Source organism: Xylocopa sonorina, chromosome 5 (genome assembly GCF_050948175.1).
Source record: "Xylocopa sonorina isolate GNS202 chromosome 5, iyXylSono1_principal, whole genome shotgun sequence".
Classification (NCBI taxonomy): Eukaryota; Metazoa; Arthropoda; class Insecta; order Hymenoptera; family Apidae; genus Xylocopa; species Xylocopa sonorina.
Genome location: NC_135197.1, coordinates 2,060,147 through 2,082,843, shown reverse-complemented (window position 1 = coordinate 2,082,843; position 22,697 = coordinate 2,060,147). Strand labels below are relative to the sequence as shown.

General features: G+C 30.2%; 8 protein-coding genes and 1 long non-coding RNA gene across 15 annotated transcripts; 4 read left to right on the top strand and 5 right to left on the bottom strand.

The window, feature by feature from the left end:
• Positions 1-147: 147 nt before the first annotated feature.
• LOC143423759 (uncharacterized) lies at positions 148-1,526 on the bottom strand. Its single transcript, XR_013101855.1, has 2 exons — positions 1,312-1,526; positions 148-256 (listed from the first exon to the last, which is right to left on the bottom strand). It is a non-coding gene; the product is annotated as an uncharacterized LOC143423759 (long non-coding RNA).
• LOC143423757 (uncharacterized) lies at positions 571-1,398 on the top strand. Its single transcript, XM_076895311.1, is given in 4 exon segments — positions 571-685; positions 687-729; positions 911-1,207; positions 1,287-1,398. Coding segments are annotated over 3 exon segments (411 nt in total). The 5' UTR covers positions 571-607; the 3' UTR covers positions 1,201-1,207; positions 1,287-1,398.
• On the bottom strand, positions 1,406-4,025 carry LOC143423755 (uncharacterized). 3 transcript variants are annotated; one of them, XM_076895307.1, is made up of 7 exons: positions 3,436-4,025; positions 3,310-3,354; positions 3,112-3,174; positions 2,898-3,035; positions 2,746-2,817; positions 2,617-2,686; positions 2,010-2,533 (listed from the first exon to the last, which is right to left on the bottom strand). In XM_076895307.1, exons 1-7 carry the CDS (start codon positions 3,631-3,633, stop codon positions 2,484-2,486), a joined length of 636 nt encoding a protein of 211 aa, XP_076751422.1. In that variant the 5' UTR covers positions 3,634-4,025; the 3' UTR covers positions 2,010-2,483. The 3 variants fall into 3 exon arrangements, with proteins under 3 accessions (XP_076751424.1, XP_076751422.1, XP_076751423.1); XM_076895308.1 differs by having other exon boundaries at positions 2,617-2,683; XM_076895309.1 differs by lacking the exons at positions 2,010-2,533; positions 2,617-2,686 and adding an exon at positions 1,406-1,538.
• Positions 4,026-4,300: 275 nt separating this feature from the next.
• Positions 4,301-8,234, top strand: LOC143423749 (pyruvate dehydrogenase phosphatase regulatory subunit, mitochondrial-like). Its single transcript, XM_076895286.1, has 12 exons — positions 4,301-4,602; positions 4,796-5,027; positions 5,100-5,363; positions 5,449-5,611; positions 5,685-5,966; positions 6,024-6,326; positions 6,402-6,541; positions 6,598-6,803; positions 6,879-7,020; positions 7,112-7,381; positions 7,482-7,654; positions 7,738-8,234. The coding sequence occupies exons 1-12, from the start codon at positions 4,301-4,303 to the stop codon at positions 7,991-7,993; spliced, it is 2,733 nt and encodes a 910-aa protein (XP_076751401.1). The 3' UTR covers positions 7,994-8,234.
• On the bottom strand, positions 4,435-10,909 carry Shrb (charged multivesicular body protein shrub). 4 transcript variants are annotated; one of them, XM_076895304.1, is made up of 5 exons: positions 10,470-10,907; positions 9,985-10,162; positions 9,663-9,913; positions 9,526-9,585; positions 4,435-4,588 (listed from the first exon to the last, which is right to left on the bottom strand). In XM_076895304.1, exons 1-4 carry the CDS (start codon positions 10,648-10,650, stop codon positions 9,530-9,532), a joined length of 666 nt encoding a protein of 221 aa, XP_076751419.1. In that variant the 5' UTR covers positions 10,651-10,907; the 3' UTR covers positions 4,435-4,588; positions 9,526-9,529. The 4 variants fall into 4 exon arrangements, with proteins under 4 accessions (XP_076751419.1, XP_076751421.1, XP_076751420.1 ...); XM_076895306.1 differs by lacking the exon at positions 4,435-4,588 and adding an exon at positions 7,334-7,352 and having other exon boundaries at positions 10,470-10,909; XM_076895305.1 differs by lacking the exon at positions 4,435-4,588 and adding an exon at positions 9,320-9,434 and having other exon boundaries at positions 10,470-10,909.
• Positions 10,910-11,387: 478 nt separating this feature from the next.
• Positions 11,388-13,261, top strand: LOC143423881 (dual specificity protein phosphatase 3). Of its 2 annotated transcripts, none has more exons than XM_076895505.1 (4): positions 11,388-11,543; positions 11,951-12,120; positions 12,206-12,429; positions 12,520-13,261. In XM_076895505.1, the coding sequence occupies exons 1-4, from the start codon at positions 11,523-11,525 to the stop codon at positions 12,714-12,716; spliced, it is 612 nt and encodes a 203-aa protein (XP_076751620.1). In that variant the 5' UTR covers positions 11,388-11,522; the 3' UTR covers positions 12,717-13,261. The 2 variants fall into 2 exon arrangements, with proteins under 2 accessions (XP_076751620.1, XP_076751619.1); XM_076895504.1 differs by lacking the exon at positions 11,388-11,543 and adding an exon at positions 11,636-11,784.
• Positions 13,262-13,325: 64 nt separating this feature from the next.
• LOC143423879 (kinesin-like protein KIF23) lies at positions 13,326-17,110 on the bottom strand. The gene is made up of 15 exons (XM_076895501.1): positions 17,079-17,110; positions 16,343-16,918; positions 16,096-16,266; positions 15,806-16,004; positions 15,590-15,728; positions 15,251-15,450; positions 15,065-15,169; positions 14,899-14,984; positions 14,701-14,831; positions 14,530-14,633; positions 14,360-14,464; positions 14,148-14,294; positions 13,900-14,061; positions 13,595-13,831; positions 13,326-13,529 (listed from the first exon to the last, which is right to left on the bottom strand). The coding sequence occupies exons 1-15, from the start codon at positions 17,087-17,089 to the stop codon at positions 13,326-13,328; spliced, it is 2,577 nt and encodes an 858-aa protein (XP_076751616.1). The 5' UTR covers positions 17,090-17,110.
• Positions 17,111-18,072: 962 nt separating this feature from the next.
• Positions 18,073-19,385, top strand: LOC143423882 (gamma-glutamylcyclotransferase). Its single transcript, XM_076895506.1, has 4 exons — positions 18,073-18,299; positions 18,486-18,784; positions 18,878-18,982; positions 19,247-19,385. The coding sequence occupies exons 1-4, from the start codon at positions 18,195-18,197 to the stop codon at positions 19,266-19,268; spliced, it is 531 nt and encodes a 176-aa protein (XP_076751621.1). The 5' UTR covers positions 18,073-18,194; the 3' UTR covers positions 19,269-19,385.
• On the bottom strand, positions 18,995-22,555 carry LOC143423878 (leucine--tRNA ligase, mitochondrial-like). Its single transcript, XM_076895500.1, has 8 exons — positions 22,416-22,555; positions 22,139-22,346; positions 21,643-22,036; positions 20,687-21,570; positions 20,251-20,607; positions 19,940-20,180; positions 19,621-19,858; positions 18,995-19,404 (listed from the first exon to the last, which is right to left on the bottom strand). The coding sequence occupies exons 1-8, from the start codon at positions 22,524-22,526 to the stop codon at positions 19,189-19,191; spliced, it is 2,649 nt and encodes an 882-aa protein (XP_076751615.1). The 5' UTR covers positions 22,527-22,555; the 3' UTR covers positions 18,995-19,188.
• Between the last annotated feature and the right edge of the window lie 142 nt (positions 22,556-22,697).

Sequence of the window (22,697 nt, the reverse complement as noted above, 5' to 3'; positions counted from 1 at the left end):
CTGACACACCTACGATTTGTTCCTACCGCCCAGCCTCTACGCTACTCCATTTCCTATACAGTGGCCATCTTGCGATGTGACGTCAGCTTTCGTCTCCGAAGGTGCACCCGACTCCACCCGAACGATAGACGATTTTTTCAGCCGGGTTTACAAGCACACGACTGGATCGATGACAACTTGTGGCGCCTTCTTAACTGAGGCGCTCTACCGAAAAAGCGCGGTCCGTTTGAATCATTTTCAACAATTCAAAGTACACCTGTAATTAATATTAAATTGTACAATACTGCTTTTATATATCTGAGAAATATTATTTATTATAGTTAATACTTAAGATATATACATATATGATGGTAAAGACGTCGAGATAAAAGGGAAATGTTGTTCAAATCAGTATTTGTTTCTTTTTTAACCATTTATTATTTATATTCTTCTGTAAAAAAAAGCACAAGAGTTTTATTCAATTTTCAAACCTACGCAAATATGATCAATTCCAAAGTTTAAACAGAAAATCTATTATTATTTAACTCGATGATTATAATTGAATTGAAGAGGAAGGGAGGGAAGAAACTTAACTATCCAGAAGGTGGGGACTGCGCTACGGCGCGGGATGCTGGATGATCAATACCGACGAATGTGGCAAACCGTGGACCAAGTTATACAGTCAAAAGATATAGAGACAAGAAATCATCATGAAAACAGTAACGCATACTTGCACGTCAGGAGCAACGGGTAAGTAGTCCTAGCTTCCATTCAAGATATCCTTTAAGTAACACTGCGTCGCTTAAAAAAAGTCTCGATACTATTTCCCGAGGAAAAAGGGAAGAACTCCGAAACAACATTTTGAAACGTACTATTTGGCAAACCCTTCTTGAACGTCTCCATTTCCCGAATTACGCTCTATTTATCTAAGTTTTAGATCTACCTGAAGCCGACTCGATCGAAGATATCGCTGAATCAGTTGACGAGTTACGTGAGAAATTAGCGAACATGAAAAAGTTGATGGAAGAACGAAGAGGTACCACGCTGGGCGAAATAAGCGCGAGGAAGAGAAAGGAAACGTCCGATATCATAGACGGAAACTTTTTGTCCTGGATATTTGGTTCGGCGCTGATCGTTATTCTGAGTGTTAGTTTTTACGCCTTTTACAGTCTCTATCATGCAGTTCTGAAGAAATTCCCATCTCATCACACAGAATTATAAACAAACGGTAATCTAAATCTTTCAAGGCGAATATCTTGATATTTTTTAATTAACAAATCACTATATTTTACAATATCAATTTTCAGGAAAAGGATAGAAAAAAATACTCACGATCGATTCTGATGAAACTTGTGATACAAGTAACAAAATATTCCGGTAAATTGTTCGCTTTACACGTACTCTTTTGATCCAAATAAAAAATAAACAAAAGATGTATCCAAAATAACAGTAAAACACATCTCGCATTTGTTACGCCAGTTTCGAAGAGCATGTCGATTAACAATTTCGTGTGATATCAAAAATCTCTCTTTATTTCATAGGACGTTGCATCAAGTCGCCTGGAACGAAGAAAATCAAGTTAAGAAATATTAGAAGAATAAGAAGAGAATGACAAGAAGGTTCCTTTCACGTGCACGTAAATTCAACGAACAGTTTTTAAGCGTATCCTTTTCCGTAAAAAAAAGTTAGTCCTCTTAGTTCGGTGTAATGGTCATTTTCACATGCACCCACAAATAAACATATAAAGTTACTGAGACAAGAACAAGACTACTGCCTTAGGATGGAAATTCAGTTGTTGAAGTTCTATCACGTTAAGTATGGGAAAAGAAGCAAGTGTCAAGATATTTCTGCATACTGTTCGTGTTGATGCATTCATACCAACATATAATTTGACGACTTCAAATTTATTTCAACTTCGAGAAACAAAAGAAATATTTCGAGCAAAAAAGTGTACTTTATTTTTTGAAATACTCTTTTTTGTTTGCTAAAGACAAGAAAGTTGAAGTAATTTAATTCAAAAGTCTTTTTGTTGTATTACCACAGTTTACCGGGATTTTTGTTTTACCACATGATATTGAATACAAAAGTTATTTGTATGGCTATTAACTTGTGTTCTACTACTTTATCGTTAAACATTTTATGACATAGAATATTTAAAAAATGTTAATCGTCCCTAGGTAAATTACCAGTTTCGAAATAGCAATGCAACAAATTCTGCGTTTCTTCACAATCCAAGGAACCCCAATTTATATTTCTAATTGAAATCCGTTCTATCATTGAACGTGAAAATCTTCCATATCGATCGTTTATTCAAATGTACATATTGTGAATATTAAATAAAAATTACGATTTGAGTGAAAACAACGTTTCTTCAAAACTAGTTGATTTTTAGCAACATTTGTTATTTTTACATCAATTATTTACTCTAATTTTTTTACAGTATAGCATTTTGCAATACTTTAAACGTTACTATACATGTAAAAAGACGATGATGTTTTTCATGGTTAAGCGAAATAACTCACGCGAGGATGTCTTGACTTTTCAACACTTGAAGCTATATAATTGTTAATAAGTAAAACCAATTAGTACAATAAACAAGCGTTATAAAAAAATATGGATAATTTTATGATAACGTACAAAATAACGTCTTTTTATTTTCCAGTTCCTTGGTAAAGTTGTTCAGCATTTTTTGATAATCTTCTTGCTGCTATAATTATTTATCGATTTATTATTCATATATATTTAATATTCGCATATTTTTATTACCTTTAACACTTCGCCTCTAAGAGCTTCCCGGCGAATGGACAGATCCGAAATTTCATTTTGTAATGTTCTTACCTACCAAACATAGTTATGCTTAAATAAATGTAAATTATTATATTTTTAAGTGCTTTTGTAATTATATGCATATTACCAACCTCATCCTCTGTTTTTCTAATGTCCCTCTTCAATTCGATCGTTAGCGAGCAATATCGATGTCGGCAAGATGACGTTTTATTTTCTGAATCGCACAAGAGCTTTCTCGCGTTTTTTATTTTACACTGCGATTTTTGCAACTACGTATAACGTGAAGCTTATTGTATTTATTTAAAAAATTTAATAAAAAATAAAGGTAAAAAATCAACTCCTTACCACGCGCTCTTTTTCTGCAAGCTTTTCCGCTAACACTTCCAGTTTACCTACGCTACCGCGATTCTAAAATAATCGATTATCAGCATTCTAATTTGAAGAAATCAAAACTAAATATTATTAATATATTAAGTCGCATTGATATTAATATATAGACTTTAATAACGAGTTTAAACCAAATGAAAATTGCTTTTAACTGACTTTGATCCGCAATACCGCTTCTACGTCTGTATCTTGAGGTACAATCTGAGGAATACAATTAAGCTATTAAACTAAAATATATTAAATTTTGACAAAATTTTACATAAATTGCATTAATAAACTTACACATTTCTTCAATTCTTCTGTTTGAGCGTTATACTTTATTGCAATCAACACAGGATTAGTTAACGCAAGCAATTGTGAATTGCAATAAACGAAAATAAATCTTACCACGATAAGGAGAAAAGTGACAACGCAATGGACAATGAAGACGAACATGCATGTTATTTTAAAAGTGCAAATTGCTAACAATATAAACCACATAGTGAACAATTTTTTTATTGGCAATTGACCATAATATATAGAAGTAATTTGTAAAAGTTTATAAATAACAATTGGACACACTTAAATTTGTAATAAAAATCTTAATAAAAGTCGAAGCTCTAAAGTCGTTTCCATTTTGAACGATTACTTTATCGAGGAAGTTCGAGAATCGAAACATTTACCAAAATTTAAGTATTTCGATTTATCGATCGAGATTTTAGCGCACTTTTTTTACATATCAAATTTAAAAAAATAAACTTCATATCATTATACATGTAGACACAAATCTTATTTTAAATACTTTATACGAAAGAATACTAAATATCAATGAAAATAATAATTTACGCAAAAGATACGATTTTTAGGTATTTATTATCTTTAGGAAAGAATCTATTCTTCATAATAATATGCTAAAACTATAATCTATGAAATTACTATATGAATATTGAGGATAACCTATTTCATTTCTCCCTCTTTTAAGGTGTTAATTTATATTTTGAAAGGAATCATTACATTGCGATACAATTTGAGATTTATTACGAACTTCAATAATAGAACACACTTCAAACATTTCACCACATTCACCCTTTAACACTTCAAACACTTTTGAACATTAACCTTTGTTTATTTAGCAGGCAAGCAAAGAAATTATTGTACACATTATTTAATGCTGAAGCACGCGACTTCGAAATGTATTCATATTGCAATCGTGCGAAAAGAAATTTTAAAAACTTATAGAAATTACTCGGATAGCATAACCTATAAACATGGAATATTCAATACGAAACAAATCAAAAAGAATAAAAATTGCAAAAAATCTAATCATAATTCTCACTTCCCACTCAATACAACAATATTGCCTTCGCAATCGCGAATTGTTATTGCAGGTGCAGGAACAGTGGCAAATTCTGTTGCTTATCATCTTGTTGTTAATGGATGGAATGATGTGCTGGTCCTGGAACAAAATAGGTACACAACCATTTACATTGACATATTCTTCATTCTTATAATAATGCTATAAATGTATCTTACAATGTACAGATCTCTATAAAAATCTACAAAAATTTGTATTTAAAATAAAAAGTAACAATCCAATCACTTTACTTTAAAATTATTGTATAATAATTATAATGTAAAATGACTAAACAATTTTATATTACAGGATTGGTAGCGGAACATCCTACTTTGGTTCAGGCACACTTGGTCTTTTCAAACCAATATCGCATAGGAACTTAATTGCTTATAGCATCAAGTTATATCAACAGCTACAGGAAATGGGATACGATATTGGTATGAAACAATGTGGCAGCTTATATTTAGCTCAAACCAAAGACAGAATGATAGCTTTAAAAAGAAGAATGGCTTATAATGTTCCTACAGGGTTACACTGTGAAGTGAGATTTATAATAATTACATATTAAAGCTGACATGGGAAAGCAATTTTTCACAAATTATAAATATATTAGGTTTTAGGGAGAGAACAACTAAAACGATTACATCCATATTTGCATACTGAAGATCTCGAAGGTGCAGTTTGGGTTCCTGAGGATGCAGTAGCCAACCCCAGTGCAATATGTGATGTTCTAGCCAAGTTGGCAAAAATCGGAGGAGCCAGATATGTTGAAAATTGTCATATAGAAGAAGTATATACTGAAAATGGAGCTGTGAAAAGTGTTAAAACCGAGTATGGAATAGTTTCTTGTGAATACTTTGTCAATTGTGCAGGAATGGTATTGTTAATTTTAAGAAATGTATATAATGTAATGTCAGTATCATCATTAATACATATACATCTCTTTTATATTTAAATTATAGTGGGCACGAGAATTGGGCTTAAGGTGCAGTCCACCAGTCAGAATTCCTGCATATCCTGCAGAACATTTTTATGCAATAGCTTCTCCTTTTCCGCTCAACACAAACGTACTTTTACCGTGCATTCGAGATTATGACTCATACTCATACATGAGAGAGTGGCAAAGTATTTAATTTATTACTATGCTTTACTTAATTCACTTAATCTCTACAGTAACTTTAAACACGTAAATTTACAGGAGGTTTACTAATTGGTTGGTTTGAACCTGAATCAAAACCTGCATTTGAAGATGGAACAGTTCCTATAAAAAACTGGAGAAACTATCTTACGGTGGATCCTTCACATTGGATACCTCTATGGGAAAAAGTAATACATAGAATACCACTTTTAAGGGATATACAGCCAAATGTGTATAACTGTCCGGATAATTTCACTCCAGATGGTAGATGGATATTAGGAGAAAGTCCAGAAGTAAAAAATTATTTTGTTGCTGTTGGCATGAATGGAAATTCATTACAAGGTAAAAAAAAGTATAGATCTTGTAATCTTATCTATTATTGAAATTATATTCTTTCAGGTGCGGGAGGAATAGGCAAAGAAGTTGCTGAATGTCTAATAAATGGGGAATCTACGCAAGAAATACTTCCTTTCAATGTACAGAGATTTCTCGATTTACATAGCAGTAAACAATACTTGCAACAAAGAACAAAAGAAATTGTAGGAAGAAATTATGCAATTTTATACCCTTATCAATGCGAATATAAGTATGCTCGGAAATTACGTTGTTCACCTTTATATTCTGTCCTTGAAGAAAGGGGAGCAATTTTTGGTGTTAAAATGGCCTATGAACGACCGCTCTACTTTGACTTAACTTATACAAGTAAAAAGCTGATTCGATATATGTTTTATTTAGTTATATTAAATTTAAAGAAGTAATAATTAATCTTACCAACAGAGGGACAAAAGAAACCTGTTATGCCACCAGGTAGTTTTTATAAACCTAAATTCTTTGATTTTATGAAAGAAGAATTTTTAGCATGTAAAGAAGGAGTAGGAATAATAGATATGAGTTCATTTTCAAAAATCGAAATTAAGGTAACTATAAAAAATGTGATTTATAAAACATTCCATAATCATTTATATATTCACAGTCTAGTCGTTGGGAAGTAGTAGAATATCTGCAGCACTTATGTTCTAATAATGCAAATGTACCAGTTGGTTGTATAGTGCATACAGGAATGCAAAATGAAAGGGGAGGATACGAAAATGATTGTATTTTAGTAAGACAAGCCGAAAATAGTTACTTCATGGTTTCGCCTACCTCGCAACAAACACGTATTTATCAATGGATGTCTAGGTAAATAAATAATGAAAATTAAATATTTGCGACAATGTAAATTAATCCTATAAAAATAGTTAATTTATTATACAGAAATTTACCGGCTGACCATTCTGTGGGTCTTAATGATGTCACATCAAAATATACTGTTATTAACTTGGTCGGACCTAAAGCTACTGGACTACTTTCGGAACTTTCCAATTCTAATATTAACCTTTCACCTTTCACATACAAAGTGATTATAATATTTCACTCATTCTTCTTATTAATGGTTTTGTCAGCAATAGATTAATTTATGACATTTAATATTCCTATAAATATTACAGAATGTAAATGTAGCATATGCTTCTGATGTAATGGTAATGTCATTCACACATACTGGTGAATCTGGTTACTGCTTATACATACCCTCTGAATATGCACTTCACGTGTACTCCAGATTAATAGAAATAGGCAAAGATTACGGAGTACGAGATGTGGGAGTACTCACACAACGTTTTATGCGAATAGAAAGATTTATCCCATTTTGGGCTGAAGAACTGACACCATTTGTTACACCATATGAGGCTGGAAGTGGATATAGTGTAAAATTAGATGTGAGTAAATATGCATTACCATTAATATTACATCCAAATTTATGACTATTTTCGTTATTAATAGTGTGATTAACTAATATTGATAATTTATTGCAATTAGAAGGAATATTTTATTGGTAAATTTGCTTTACAACATCAAAAAGAACAAGGTGTATCAAAACGTTTAGTCTTGTTTGTTGTAAACGAATTAGACATTAATAAGGATGTATGGCCATGGGGTGGTGAGCCCATTTATCGAAACAATGAATTTGTAGGAACTGTTACATCAGCTGGGTAAATATTTTATACAATTCAAGATGAAGTACATAATTTATGTGTAATAATTATATCAAATTACAAATAATATGATTTTATAGGTATGGCTTCGCGACAGAGAAACATATCTGCCTTGGTTTTATCAGTTCTCCTACGTCAAGACGTGCACAAAACATAGTTACGACAGATTTTATAATGGAACCTAAAGCTCATTTTGAAATTGACATCGCTGGAACTAGATTTCCTGCTAAACCACATATTCATCCATTAGCTATACCAGCTTTAAGTAGTAAATTGAATAAGAAATATATTCCTACGCCCGTCGTTGCATATGAATGTGACGTGTTTCGCCAATAACTTTTCGTTCCTTATCATTTGAGATTTTAATTATCAGACTTGTAAAATAAAAAAGTAACAGAAAATTTTTATATTTTGAAAAACAATTTTACCATGAATTTCATTATATTTATGCTATTAGAAATTGTTATTTATCATAGTTCAAGCTACTTGTATTTAATTATCCTTTTTTCATATTTTATAAAAATATAAATATTTCATGTAGACTATTGTAATGTTAATTCAATGTGTGCAACTGTTAATTAATAAAATACTTATAGTATTATAAAAATGGTAACATAATAATTTTTGATTTAAAGATATACAATTATACTGCTTTATTTGCAGTTGTATTAAATATTAATAATTAGAATACATTTAAATTTATTTATTTATAGCAGATGTATTTGTACAAAGATTAAAAGATTATTTAACAATTTGATATTGTTTGGCATTATATTATTTTCCAAAATACATTGCACATAATACTCAAATTTTAGAAGGCTATTTTAAGTTTTTAATTGTTAATATCAATTACATATATATATATATGCAACTATATATATACATGTACACAATGTGTATCAATTCGGGTAGTAGAGTTGGATGAGGATGGATTCCTTATGAAAAAATAAATCGAAAATATAAAGATTTTTTATTTGTAGCTCAGTTCACAAGAAATTTAGGTTTAAAAATTCATCGTGTACATGTACATTTACCAGGTTTTCAGTTTTGTAAATCACACTATAATAATGTTGCATTGGTTCATTCTTATATTTACAATTATGAAAATCTTAGTAATGTCATTAATTCATAAACACCTGTTAATGTTTCTGTGATTCAACAAGCAAGAGTATCTTTGCAACAAAATGGTCGACATTTTCAATAATTCTTCCCATAAAGGGATGATTACTAGGTCGAAAGCGTGACAAGTGCAAATACACACGACGACTTTTTAAACCAAAATTCCTCGTAAACGGAATTCAAAGTTGAGAATTGTTACTTTACATTTTCTAATTTATTTTTCAGAAGGTATTACACCTGATTATATTACCTAATCTGGTTCACTCTGTCTGTGTGTGTGTTTATATATAATTGCATTCTCCATATAAATATTTATATTATATATGTGATTAATATTAATAATATATATAATTTTAAGCAGCTTTATAGCTTTTTACATAAATTATATACTTGTTTGATGTAATTACTTCTTTCATTGTAATAATACAGTACATTACCTAAATTAAATTCTTAACTTAAATACAAGCATCTCACATGCATTTAATATACTTGCTGTTACTTTTGAAGCTTCATAGTATATTTATAAAGAACAAGCTTTAGATGTAAAAAGCATGATGGCCTTTATGAAACCTTTATCATTATTTTTGACCAGTTTGTTCAACTATGCCATAAAGAAATAATACAGTGTGAACATCAGAATAACTAAATGATACCAAGTCTGGAAAATATACACTGTTGTCTTCAACAATATATACTTAATTTCAGCTATCAAATTCTTATAAAATTTGTTTTTACAAATATTTTGATACCATTTTACGATGCCCATGCTTCTAGCTCTTTCAAATCTTCATCCTCCTCTGGTTTAGCTTCTACAAATATTAACGAAATTTTTAGTTTGCAATCACAAATATTGTAATGATAAGTTAAAAAACATTAAAATTATTACTTGTGCGAGTCCTAGCTGGGGCAGTCGGAATAGCTGTTGCTGGAACATTTGGTAGTTCATCGGTAGGTTCAATGCCCAATAGTTCTTTGTCAAGCTGTTCTTGTTCAAGTTCTTCTAATTCTTTCTCCAGCTCTTCCTCATCTACATCATTTCCAAATGCTACAGGATTGGAAATTGCATCAGAAATTTCTCGTGCTACATCTTGTTGCTCTGCTATATCGTCCATCATATCGTGTACTTGATCGACATCCCTAAAGAAAGAAAATTTTATTTACAATAAACAGATTAATAACTCTGTTACATGTAAAATTGTATTTCTTACATATGTTGATGAACAGATTTTAATGCATCTGCTGCATTCTTCATTGTAGTAAGTACAGCAGTATTTGTATTTGCACATTCAAGTGCTTCTCTTTGACTTTCAATTGTAGTAAGTGTACCATCAATCTGTTGCAACTGTTTCTCATATCGTTTCTTTCTTTTAAGAGCTTGAATTGCAGCTTTAAAATATATGTGTTTCATTAATTACTTTTATTCTTGAAGCGTATTGTTAGAATTATAAATTGCTAAGAACAAGTATCTTACGCGATACTACTGTGGTAATTTATACATGACTAAAAAAAATGAAATCTACAATTTGATAAGCTTATAACAAAAGAATATTTTAAGGTACTAGTTAAGGTACTGGATATAATGGACTGGCAAATTAATAAGCCCGGAACAAAGAAACGTCACAACGATAAATGGTTTTGAAAACTGAGAATTGGCGTCAATGATAATTAAGTAAAAAATATTTCTCACACATACCTCTCTTGTTTTTTGTTCCATTTTTCTTAGCAGTCTGAATTTCAAGCTCGATTTTACTTTCAAGGAAATCCTGTTTCTTGATGAGCATATCTTCTGTTTCCCGTAATTTTTGTATCGCTTCGGCCGTGGACAAAGAGGCCGCCTCTTTTTTACCACCGAATATTTTACTAAAGAAACTCATTATCGTCACGAACTGTGCTTCAAATATAAATTAATAACCGCACTTTTAAACGCGACGAACACAATATATTCAGGCAAAATCAACAAAACTCCGTGCTAACCAAATACCATCGCCATATTCTTTTTGACACTGATACATGTACATCATGACTCATCGTTAAGTTACTATAAAATTTAGTTTCACTAAACTATGAAAATCTAGAAGTATTGAAATCGTTTAGTTTTCAAATTTACTTCAAGATCATAATGTCGCGTGTTCAATGAAATGTATACAGGATAAATGTTACTTTAAGAGATCAAAAATAATTAATCTTTTTTTATACCTTCTGATAATATTCGAAGGATGGGATCGAAATACGACGCATAAAATTCCCCAAAAATTCATAGATTTATACACGCATAACTTTTAAACCACTGATTCCTCAAGTAAAAATCTGCACTTTTAGATTTTATATGCAACAAACAGTGTTAAGAGACATGAAAAAATTCACAACTTTTGATCGTTTAAAGTTTTAAAATTTAACGAAAACATCTATTCTGCTATATAAACATAAGTATGAACACGTACATTGCATAGAAAAGGAATACATATGTATGTATGCATGCGATGTATGTAGATTCTATGTATCTATATATGTATGTCAGATTTATCGTGACTTGTGTATGTAGTCACTAGATTTGTGCATAAACAAGTGTTTAGAATTAGCAAATTCTTATGATGTAATAAATACTACATCATAATTGTTATCCCAGTAATAGAACTAACACGATTTTATTATTCATTTATTATTTTTAGTCTGTCAAATATATACACATACATATAATTCAGTCTCAATTAACTTGCAAATATCAGATTTTAGATAACCTTTTCAAATGGAGAGCAGTCAGAAAAATGTAAGTATACGTTAATGGAATCAGATTCTTTAAATTCTTTATATACGTTCAGAAAGTTTTTTCTTACTGTTTTGCAATACAGATTTACGTGTCTCGTGATACAAGAAAACACATTTAGCTTGTCCAACATTTCGTAAGAACATTTAAAAATAAATATGCGCGATCAACGATACTACTTTCTTTCCCCTGTTTCTTTCTAAGTTGAAACACGATGAGAAGTACGTGGAGAGATAAAGATCGAGTAATTTTCTTTTAAATAATATTTAATCAATGCCGATTGTATCACTTTTTGAAAACAATAAATTATCACTATTCTAAACAAATCGCTTATAAAAAATACAGTTGAATTTTTATACTAAGCAGAATTTTTGAAAATTTTGATTTCTAATAAAAGCTTGTGCTTCAAGGACTTCCAAAAACATCTGCCGGGTGGAGAAACGACACAAAGTCACTTAATAGAAGCCTTAAATAGGACAACAACTAATACTAAACCATTACCAGGATTCGATCCTAATGATGTTATATTTTACCACATTGATTGCGATGAAGTCTATCCTGGAATATATATTGGGGATGCGTAAGTATTCTGCGATCTTATTTTAGAAAGTTACACATTTCTCTCTATCATATAATTAATTTGCATTCGATATATTTATTTATAGTACTACGGCAAAAAGTAAAGATTACTTGCAAAAGTTAGGCATTACACATTTAATTAATGCTGCTGAAGGAAACAGATTTGGGTTTGTAAATACTGATAAGAATTATTACGCAGATACAAACATAAAATATCTTGGTCTACCACTTGCTGATTTGCACAGTACAGATATTAGCAAGTATTTTTTTACTGTGGCCACCTTTATCGATGAAGCTATTAGAGCTGGAGGTGATTCTTCAATAGTTTATTAATGGAATAAGGAAATATTGTTATCAACATTTAAAAATCAATTATTTGAAATTGAATTTTCATTATTAGGTAAAGTTTTTGTTCATTGTATGCTGGGAATCTCACGTAGTGCAACGTGCGTATTAGCATACTTAATGATAAAAAAGGGAATGCGGGCTATAAATGCAATACGAACGGTTCGCAAAAATCGATACGTTCAACCGAATGGTGGTTTTCTTCATCAATTAGCACAATTAGATAATCAACTACGAAGACAACGATTATAAATGAACATCCAGTTGATGGGTCTGATAAAAAATGGCTAACACTTATCATAAGTAACATTATGGCCGTACATTATACATAAATAGATAAATAAATACAAAGTGGACTAAGTATCATTAAAATGTATAATTAGATTGATGTGTTATCATTTATACATATACATATAAATATACATATAAATATACTCCGAAATATCAAGTAAAAATTTAGTATCACGTATTACAAACAAAATTCATTATTAATTGTAATATAAAAATTTAAGTACACTTTTTCATATGTTTATTCTAGATTTTGATTTATATAATTGTAGCTTAAATTATTTATTATGTACAATTTTAGGAAGTAAAAATTTTAGAAAATTTCATTCTTAAAATTATGTGAAGTGCATGTAAAAAAGATATACGAATACGTACATTCACGTCACACGATTATAATTCACGCCATTGTTACATCTTACAATTCAAGATATGTGTAAAGTACTTCCACTAACTTAACCTTTTACTCGATGAAGTACATTGTTTAATAAATCGCAAAATTATTAATGTAATGTTGTATAATTTTTCTTGACTTCACACACACACACACACGCACGCGCATTATTATTAATGTTATTATCTTTGTAAATTTGTTACACGTGGCCTTTTAGAATGGGTCTCCGTAAGCGTAGGTGAATGGTTTGTAATACCCATTTCATTTATATTTTCTGCATCTGGTGGTCCACTGCGTTTTCGTGCTTTTGGAGATAACTGCTTTAAACACTCCATATCATTAAATACGACTTGTGCACCGCCCCCACTAGTAGGTATTATATCTCCCTAATATAAACATATTTCAGAATATCCCATAATCACATAATTATTTTTTATTCATTCGAAATTACCTTAAACAATTTTGTCTCAAGTTCGCCATCCGTATCATGTTCTTGTGCGACAAGACAATATCGGGATGCACCATCTATTATTTCTTTTGGATCTGTAAGTCGCGTAACACTACGTCTTCTACACATTAAAGGCTGAAGAATGGTTCCAACGGGAACAAGCGCTCCTGGTCTATGATCGATCCATCTATCAGCGCTTTGTGAACGCCTATACCTTTGGTTTGCAACTAAAGCTTTATCCTGTGAATAAAATATATTAAAACTGCACGTTCTAAACCAAACTAGCTTGTGCTGTATAAAGGACGAACCTTTCGTGATCGACAATCAGATGCTTTTGTAGTTGCCTCTGCACAACTAGGAGTAGCTGTCGCATCATCTTTATGAACAATGGATACAGAATTAATACCATTATCATCAACTAATATTTGCTTTACTAATCTCAATTTATCATCTTTTTCCTTCATTTGATTCTAAAAAAATATGTACATAGAATTTAATTGATGTGTATTTTCCAATTATAATACAATTATATACTAAAATTGTACTACTTTATTACCTGCAAATGTTCTCGTTGTTGACGTAACTTTATCTCCAGCTCCCTATTCATTTTATCAGTTTCTGCTTGAATTTTAGTATTATACTTTTGTTTCACTCTTTGTTTATCTATCAACCGTTGATTTAATGCCATATCCCTATCCTTTAGCTATAAAATAATTAGGTAATATATGCAATCATGGAAATGAAAAAATTGCTACATCTATTTATTACCTCTTGCTGCAAACTACGTATCGTGTCATTTGCATGATTTAATTTTCGAAGCAAATTATCTATCTGTTCTTCGGTTTTGCATAAATGACCTTCCAATGCAGAAACCTGCAAAAGAAAAAAGATACAAATTATTTAATATATATTTTTGGCAATTAACAACGTACTTTTACCTTCTTTCTTTGTTGCGAATTGGTTGCTTTTAGCGATGCATTCTCAATTTTTAAATTCATATGTTCCTGTTCAACCGTTATTAACATTTTCCTAAGATCATTTTCTGCGAAGACAATCACAAAAATAAAAGTCAGATTTTAGTTGCGTCAAAAAATAGATTGCTTTCTTACGTTTTTGCTGTAAATCAGCACGTAGCAAATTTCGTTTATTAATGCGCTGTTCCAAGAAATGCATCAAACTGCTGATGATTTGATCGTTACGCGCAGAATTGACTTCCAATTCAGGAAATGGACCGCCCAAACTAAATCAAAAGAAAATCAGATTGAATGAGTTAAAAGATAGATTATGAAAAAGAGTAATACACTTACCTATACACTAAGCCTACATCGACTTCTAAATCAGCAGCTTCGGGTCGGCCCCCTTTTTCCAATTTGCTTCGCGCTTCCTTAAATAGCTGTTAAAAATGATTTTTTTATTATAGATGTATGTTCAAACTAAATATTTTACTATTATTATTCTTATTATCCACGTTACCTTATTTGCTTGCCTTCTTCCAGGTGTAAAGCCAAGATCAATCTTTGTAACCGTTGGTCTAGCTACTTGAACTTCTTGCGTCATTTCCGCGAATTTCATCACTTGCTATAAAAGAATTAAGGTACAAAACAATTAAACCACGTTGTTCTATAAATTTATCTTTTATATTACTGATTTTTTTCTTACGATTGTTTCATCGTAATCGTCTGTCCTTGGATTAACACAAACGATCATTCTAACTTGTCCTTCTCCATCGAAATAATTTTTGAACAGGTGAGTAAGTTTTGAATCTCTGTAGGGTACCATCTTATTTGTACCCTGAAGTTGATTCTCTCGTAAAATTTCCAAACATGATCGCAACGTCATCAAAGAATTATTAATATTACCTATATAAAGTGAAGAATTGTGAAGAATTTTACAAAATAAAAGAAAAAAAAAGAATATATATATATATATATATATATAGATAGATAGATAGATAGATAGATAGATAGATACATAGATATAAGATATAGAGACAAGAACCTGCTTCTCTCAAACGTTGACCTGTATTTTTTGTTCTGTTAGTTCTTTCACTACCAGCTAAGTCTACTAAAGACAGTTGTGTGATACATACTACTCGTTTATCTTGTATAACTTGTTCCCCTTCACAATCTAGGGGTGCCTATAAAAAAAATGCAATACTGCATTACTTAAAAATATAATTATCTGCATAAAAACCAAGACAATTAAAGACATTACTTGTACAAGACGAATGGTAAAAGCACTATGCGATCTACTTGATTCTGCATTAAGCGCAGTATGTGCAACTCTTCTTTTTCGTTGACCACGTTGAAACACTTCAAATGCTTCCTCTGAACTTTTTACTTCAATTTCTGTTGCAGCATGTACATACATATTTTTATTTCCATCTTCCCTAACTATTTTACTTTGCAGTGTTCTAAAAATTGTTGTATAACTTATTTTATTAATACACCATTTAAGAATAAATATATTTTATACTTTTATTAAGAATAAGTAAATCATTATACCTGGATTTAATGTCCTCATCTTCTAGTAAATCATACACACTATTATTATATATTTCTACATAAGTAACAAACACAGCATAAACATTGTCTTGATCTATTTGTATTGTTTGCGATTTGTCAATGTCATGAATTATCATTGGATTACTATCACCATCACTCTCTGGTTTACGCCTAACAAAATCATTATGTATTAATATAGGAACAATTAATTAATATATTATATAAAATATATTATTCTAGTACTTACAATTTGCCTGATTTTCCACCTCTCTGTATCATAAGCCCAGCGTGAAGTTCATTTTGTCTGTCCAGCATTGCATCAGCTTCACCTTGTATATCAAAACCATTTAATTTGTCTGGCTTAAAAATAAATTTTTTTGTCTGATAATTAGCAATACTATTGAAAATAACATCAAGGCAACGAGGCATTATGCCCGCATTTTGTGGTTCACCAGTCATTGTATATGTTTTACCACTTCCAGTTACTCCGTAAGTAAATAAAAGGCTATTTTTGCCATGAATAACATTTTCAACTAACGGAAGGGCAACAATATTAAAAATTTCTTTTTGAGTTGCATCTGGTCTGAACACACGACTGAATATCGTTTGAATTTCTTTCTGACTAGAATTACGAAAATTTATTGCCGATTCTGGTGGCGTAATAACCACAGTTGTATCGGATGCGACTTTCATGCATGGTACATCAGTAGGATGTTGCATTGGCCTTAAACGACAATAAACTTGAACTGGATCTTTGGATAACATATTATTACCCTTTAAGCGACTTGCTGGCTTACGAGCTGAACCTGGTGCTTTGACACGTCTAAAATATTGATATAACGAAATTTGTATCGAGTTTTATAAATAGTACGTATAAAAAAACATGACAGACTATTAATCAATATAATTTTATAACACACAATAAATGATGTAATAATAACCAGAATCTTATTCGTAGTTTACATAAAGAATAATAAACTTACACAGATTTCATTATTCTGCAATTATATGTTTCTTCTTCTTGATTAACGAATTTCGAGTATATTACAGTCACAGATCTGCCGTTGTCCTGTTTTATCAAACCGTTGTCCTGTTTTAATATTCGAAATTTCAATCTAGTTAGAAAATCAATTATGTACCCAATGCCACCAACATTTATGAAAAATATAACCTATGAATTACGTTATAATAGTTACTTGTTAGTAACTTACTTTACTACCTAGATTTTACTAGGTATTACTTACTTGTTTACCTAGAAAAAAAATATTTCGACTTGACTTTACTTTCAGGAAAAATATCTTTGACTTAAAATGTATATTTACCTAGGGAACATTAGTTTCCTCATAGAGATATAGTTTCCTGTAAGATGTCGATTATCAAAATTGAGTTGGCAATTATGAGAGCGTCAAAATTTGACGCTCCTAAATTGTAAGAGAAGAATACTGCAGTAACTCGGAATAAATCTCTTAAAAGGAATGTGAAACAGTTTGATCAAAGTTCTAGCCTCGTTTCGGTATTAAAATAGATGCATTATTAGAATTTATAGCGTAATGTTTATTTATTTCTACATACATGGACATATGTAGCATATGTAGCGTCTCGCACGAATAGGTGATCTAGTTCTGGGAACTTACTTTCACTGCATGACTGTATAAGCAAAAAGAGATCGCTCCCTTCGGGTAGATAGTTTACAAACATATGAAAATAGTCTATTTAAATTTGTTACATTACAATTAACAATGGATTTTATGCACAATGTTTTATTATAATATTATAATTAGATTATTACTTAATTTAATATTTCAGAGTATATATTTATATAATACATATAAATCATAATATATGAATCTAAAAATTTTCTACAATGAAACCCTAGAATATTTATATATCCCCAATATACCTAAATTACTATATAGACTTCATTACATTGATGCTCTGTTGAACATCATGATATCAGAATCATGTAGATGTATAATGCTTTGTCATTAGCAAACATTGAAGAGAATTCAGTATTGATAACGAACGATATTTTAACCTAGTCAACAAATTCCGATAACCAATAAAGTGTTTGTAGGAAATTTTATAATTTTATCAATAAAATGTCAAATAAATTTTTATACTTTGCATACGGAAGCAATATGTTGACGAAAAGAATACATATTAATAATCCAACTGCAGTACGAAAGGATATCGGTTTTCTAAAGGTAAATTGAAGTGAATACTTTGTTTTATTCTAAGAAAAATACACGACACAATTTATTATTTCGCATATCTTATTAATTGCTTCAGTCTTAAGTGTCTTTTATGTAAAAATTTGGCTGTTTACTTTCAATATGTTGTAAAATGAATTACTCATTCTTATGTTTCTTGCAAATATTTAATTATATCAGAATTTCAGATTAGATTTCATAACATATTCAAAGAGATGGGGTGGATGCTCTGCAACAATAGTAGCAACAGAAAATTATGTTGTATGGGGAGCAATTTGGGAATTAGATGAGTGCAACCTGTGTACATTAGACAATCAAGAAGGCGTAGCAGATAAGTTATATTTGCCTTTAATGGTTGATGTAGAAACACCTTCTGGTAAAGTAGTCAAGTGCAGAGTATATCAACAATGCAACAATCCAGATAAACATCTAAAATTGCATTTATTACCAAAAAATAGATTACCTTCACCGTTATATTTGTACGTAATATTTAACTTGACTATTTTATATATATTTTGTTATATACTCACATGTTATATTATTTGTTTTGTTCTCTTCTAATATTCTTGCAGAGAAACAATATTAAAAGGTGCATATGAGAGTAAATTACCACATGATTATATTAAATTTTTAGAAACAATACCACATAATGAATATGCAGGAGAATATGATATTGGGTAAGAAGCATTATTAATCATCGTTTGATTTCTATCTTAAATTATTATTTGCTTGTATTAACTTAATTTAATCTTAAGTAGTATAAAAACAAGATGTTCGTTTACCCAATTAATTTTCTTGGTATAATTCTTTCAATATTTTACTTTTGATGCAAATAATGTTTTAGTATTCATAAATTTGTTTTTTACTTTTCTTCTCTGTAGTATTATGTTGACACAGTCTCTAAACGTTTTTTTGTTGTAATTAACATTTTTGAATCATAGCTTGCCCCTAAAAGAAGTTTAGATTCAACGATCTTGTGCTTTCTTAATCGTTTCTGGACATCTGGGTTATTCTCTATTAAACCAAGAGCCATTTCAAGTGACAATTTATCCATTTCAGACTTGGGTATTTTGATTTTTGTACATGGCGCACCATTTATCTATTAATATAAAAAGCAATGTAGTAAATAATATGTTTATATAGTATTATTCGTAGCATTTAACTATGAAAATTTAAAAAAAATGGGTATTTAATGATTGTTCATCTTATTAAGTAATAAATATTGCAAAACATAAGAAATAAAATAATTTATGTATATACATTTTTATATAAATTTCTGTATAATGTTAGTGAAATAATAAATAATTAAACTTACTTTAACTTCTAATGTCATTTTATAATCCATATCTATTTCTGGCCACGTTTGTTCTGTAACATCTTTATCCAGTTTTACTTCATATTCGCTTATAAAGAGATGTTTGGCCATAGAAAATGCAGCCCATAATTCGGAAGCAAAATGTGGAGCAAATGGTGTAAGCATTATGATTTGAACTGCTAATGCACGTTCGTATTCACGGCCTTTTTTCATACATTCCATAGATACTTTGCATAAACTTAATGTGTAGATAAATGGTAGTTAATAGAATTCTAGAAACATTTGAATGATCGATGCTAGACAAATTAGTTAAACATACCTATTTGTGAGTCCTTGCATTCTTGATATTGCAACACTTAATTGTTGAGTCTTTATTATATTATAAGTTACAGTCTTTAAAAAATAATTTCGACTGTCAAACATATATAATTCATCTTCCGTAAATTTGGGATCAGTAGGTTCTGTTTGAAATTCTTCTAGACTTACGTTATTGCGATAGTTTATAAAATTTGTTACCATTTTCCACATACGATGTTGCCAATTTAGTATTCCAGGCATAGCTAATTTTATTAATGTATATGTTATTATTTATATAATGGTTAATCAAATTTTTACTATGAAAAAACTTACTGTCACATTTCCAAAGTTTATTCGAGGTTGGTGAATGATCAGCTAATATAAAAAGCCTAGTTGTATCGATTCCATATTTGTCTAAAAATTCAATAGGATCAACACCATTGTGCTTCGACTTAGACATTTTTTCCCAAGAGACAATTACTGGTTCTTTGGTATTTTTTTCCACATATTCTCCTGCAGTTTCTTCTACCTCATTTGCTTTTAAATATTTTCCTGTACTAGGTACTTGATATGTTTTACCAAGTACCATACCCTGCACAAGCAACTGCTTAAATGGTTCTTTACTAGGTAAATATCCTTCTGAATGTAGAAAGTGACTTATAAATCTTGCATAATATAAATGTAACACAGCTGAAATTAAATTATTATTCCCACTTTTGTCAATGCATGTAATTTATATCTACAAACACTTTAAATAATATGTATATACCATGTTCTTTTCCTCCTATGTAAAGATCAATAGGAAACATTTTTTTTACTTTGTCAACAGCAAACATTTCTTTAGTATTCTTTGGATCAATATATCTCAAATAATACCATGAACTATCTACAAATGTGTCCATTGTATCTGATTCTCTAATTGCTTGGGTTCCACATTTAGGGCAAGTAGTATTTAGCCAATCTTTACTATCGTGCAACGTAGATTTTTTACTTGAAGATGAAAACATTGTATTTGGTAAAATTACAGGAAGTTGATCACGAGGTACCGGTTGAATACCACAATTTGTACAATGAACAATCGGGATTGGTGTACCCCAATATCTTTGTCTAGATATTAACCAATCTTGCAGTCTTGGACTAACAGGATATCCACCTATTTTCCATTTTCTTGCTTTAAATAATATGTCTGATAGTTTACGTTGTTGCCCTTCATAACTATTTACTGAATGTCTCTCAAATTCAATCCCAACCATTTCAGAAAATTGATAATCATCTGCTGAAGCAGAAGGTATGCCAATATGAGTGTCTCTAAAATCTTGAAATATAAGTTTGTCTGTTATGAATATTGGTAATTCATTTCCATTAAATGGATTTAGTACTTTGGCATCCATGATTTTAATTCCACTAGTTACATCTCGACAATATTCTGATCTATTTAATAAGCTGCTTGGAGATATTACAATGAACTTGGCATACTCGATGAACTCTGGCCAGTTAGTCCAAACATTTATTGTTTTTGGATAATTTGGAATATTTCCTATCAACTGCAATTCAAAACTAGTGCCATTACATTCACCAATCCAATGCTGTTGTATTTTTTTAATGTCTTTCCATTCTTTCAATGTTGGATCATCTAAACCTTCAAGTAATGATCTGAAAAATTAATAAATGAAAATTATATATACGCATTTATTATTCTTCGAGAACTTGTTCTATTACACTTACTTAGCAAATGCCGTACTTCTAATAAACCATTGATTTAACAACCTTTTTTCTACTTTAGCACCTGATCTCCAAGAACAATTATTTGCATCAACTTGTTCCTCTGCTAATACAGTTTCATCAATTGGATCCCAATTAACAAAGGTTTCTTTTCTGTAAACTAAACCACTTTCAAATAATTTCAAAAATAATTCTTGCGTCCATCTATAGTATTCAGGATCACATGTGGCAAATTCTTTGTCCCAATCAAAGGAACAATTCATTAAATTCAATTGATTTTTCATAACTTTAATATTATCATATGTCCATATAGCTGGGTCAACACATTTTTCAATTGCAGCATTTTCTGCAGGTAAACCAAATGCATCCCATCCCATTGGATGAAGGACATTATATCCTAAAAACAATTAAATACTGAAAATCAATGAAATATCAAATAATTCATTAAACATTAGTTGTTACGTAAGGTACTTAATAATTTTAATTCAAAATAGTTCACCTCTCATTCTATAAAATCTAGCAATAGTATCGCTTATAGTATACACTCTAACATGTCCCATATGAAGTATCCCAGAAGGGTATGGAAACATTGATAATACATAAAATCTTTTTCTTGTATCATCTGTATCATCATAACTGTATAAATTAATTTTATCTCTCCAATATTTTTCTATGTCTTTCTTTATTTCACTTGTAATTATTGCACTCTGAAAATGCAGTTACCAAGTAAATCTATCAACATCAAAGTACATTTATTTACAAAATAGAAAACATACAGAAAATTTGTTTATACCGGTCGAAGCGTATCGGTTAATAACACTTCTAAAAAGCATATTATTCTTACAGTATAAAACATGCTTTCTATAAAATAATTCTGTAATCTTCATTTTTACGTTTTATTGTCTGATATTTCTAAAATTATGAACGTGCAGTATTCAACTCATATACCGTGCAAGTTGCCATATTTTTCAACTACTTTAAAGAAAATACATCCTGCACCGTAGTTTTTGTAATAAAAGTGTCACTTAAGTGAGATGATATTTATTAATATTATTAAT

Bases quoted from the DNA above. Each gene is read 5' to 3' on its own strand.
- LOC143423755 (XM_076895307.1), bottom strand. From the start codon at position 3,633: ATGTGGTTTATATTGTTAGCAATTTGCACTTTTAAAATAACATGCATG. The intron at 3,355-3,435 runs GTAAGTTTATTA...TGTATTCCTCAG, and splicing joins CAGAAGAATTGAAGAAATGT to ATTGTACCTCAAGATACAGA. The intron at 2,818-2,897 runs GTTGGTAATATG...TATGTTTGGTAG, and splicing joins TTAGAAAAACAGAGGATGAG to GTAAGAACATTACAAAATGA.
- LOC143423749 (XM_076895286.1), top strand. From the start codon at position 4,301: ATGCTGAAGCACGCGACTTCGAAATGTATTCATATTGCAATCGTGCGA. The intron at 5,364-5,448 runs GTATTGTTAATT...TTTAAATTATAG, and splicing joins TTGTCAATTGTGCAGGAATG to TGGGCACGAGAATTGGGCTT. The intron at 6,804-6,878 runs GTAAATAAATAA...TTTATTATACAG, and splicing joins ATTTATCAATGGATGTCTAG to AAATTTACCGGCTGACCATT.
- Shrb (XM_076895306.1), bottom strand. From the start codon at position 10,650: ATGAGTTTCTTTAGTAAAATATTCGGTGGTAAAAAAGAGGCGGCCTCT. The intron at 10,163-10,469 runs GTATGTGTGAGA...TATATTTTAAAG, and splicing joins TGGAACAAAAAACAAGAGAG to CTGCAATTCAAGCTCTTAAA. The intron at 9,914-9,984 runs GTAAGAAATACA...TTCTTTCTTTAG, and splicing joins AAATCTGTTCATCAACATAT to GGATGTCGATCAAGTACACG.
- LOC143423881 (XM_076895504.1), top strand. From the start codon at position 11,755: ATGAGAAGTACGTGGAGAGATAAAGATCGA. The intron at 11,785-11,950 runs GTAATTTTCTTT...TTGTGCTTCAAG, and splicing joins CGTGGAGAGATAAAGATCGA to GACTTCCAAAAACATCTGCC. The intron at 12,121-12,205 runs GTAAGTATTCTG...ATTTATTTATAG, and splicing joins GGAATATATATTGGGGATGC to TACTACGGCAAAAAGTAAAG.
- LOC143423879 (XM_076895501.1), bottom strand. The intron at 16,267-16,342 runs GTAAGTACTAGA...TGATTTTGTTAG, and splicing joins GGTGGAAAATCAGGCAAATT to GCGTAAACCAGAGAGTGATG. The intron at 15,451-15,589 runs GTTCTTGTCTCT...CACTTTATATAG, and splicing joins TCAACGTTTGAGAGAAGCAG to GTAATATTAATAATTCTTTG.
- LOC143423882 (XM_076895506.1), top strand. From the start codon at position 18,195: ATGTCAAATAAATTTTTATACTTTGCATACGGAAGCAATATGTTGACG. The intron at 18,300-18,485 runs GTAAATTGAAGT...TAATTATATCAG, and splicing joins AGGATATCGGTTTTCTAAAG to AATTTCAGATTAGATTTCAT. The intron at 18,983-19,246 runs GTAAGAAGCATT...TTTGAATCATAG, and splicing joins GCAGGAGAATATGATATTGG to CTTGCCCCTAAAAGAAGTTT.
- LOC143423878 (XM_076895500.1), bottom strand. From the start codon at position 22,526: ATGAAGATTACAGAATTATTTTATAGAAAGCATGTTTTATACTGTAAG. The intron at 20,181-20,250 runs GTAAGTTTTTTC...TAATAAAATTAG, and splicing joins TAAACTTTGGAAATGTGACA to CTATGCCTGGAATACTAAAT. The intron at 19,405-19,620 runs GTAAGTTTAATT...TTATATTAATAG, and splicing joins AAATGACATTAGAAGTTAAA to ATAAATGGTGCGCCATGTAC.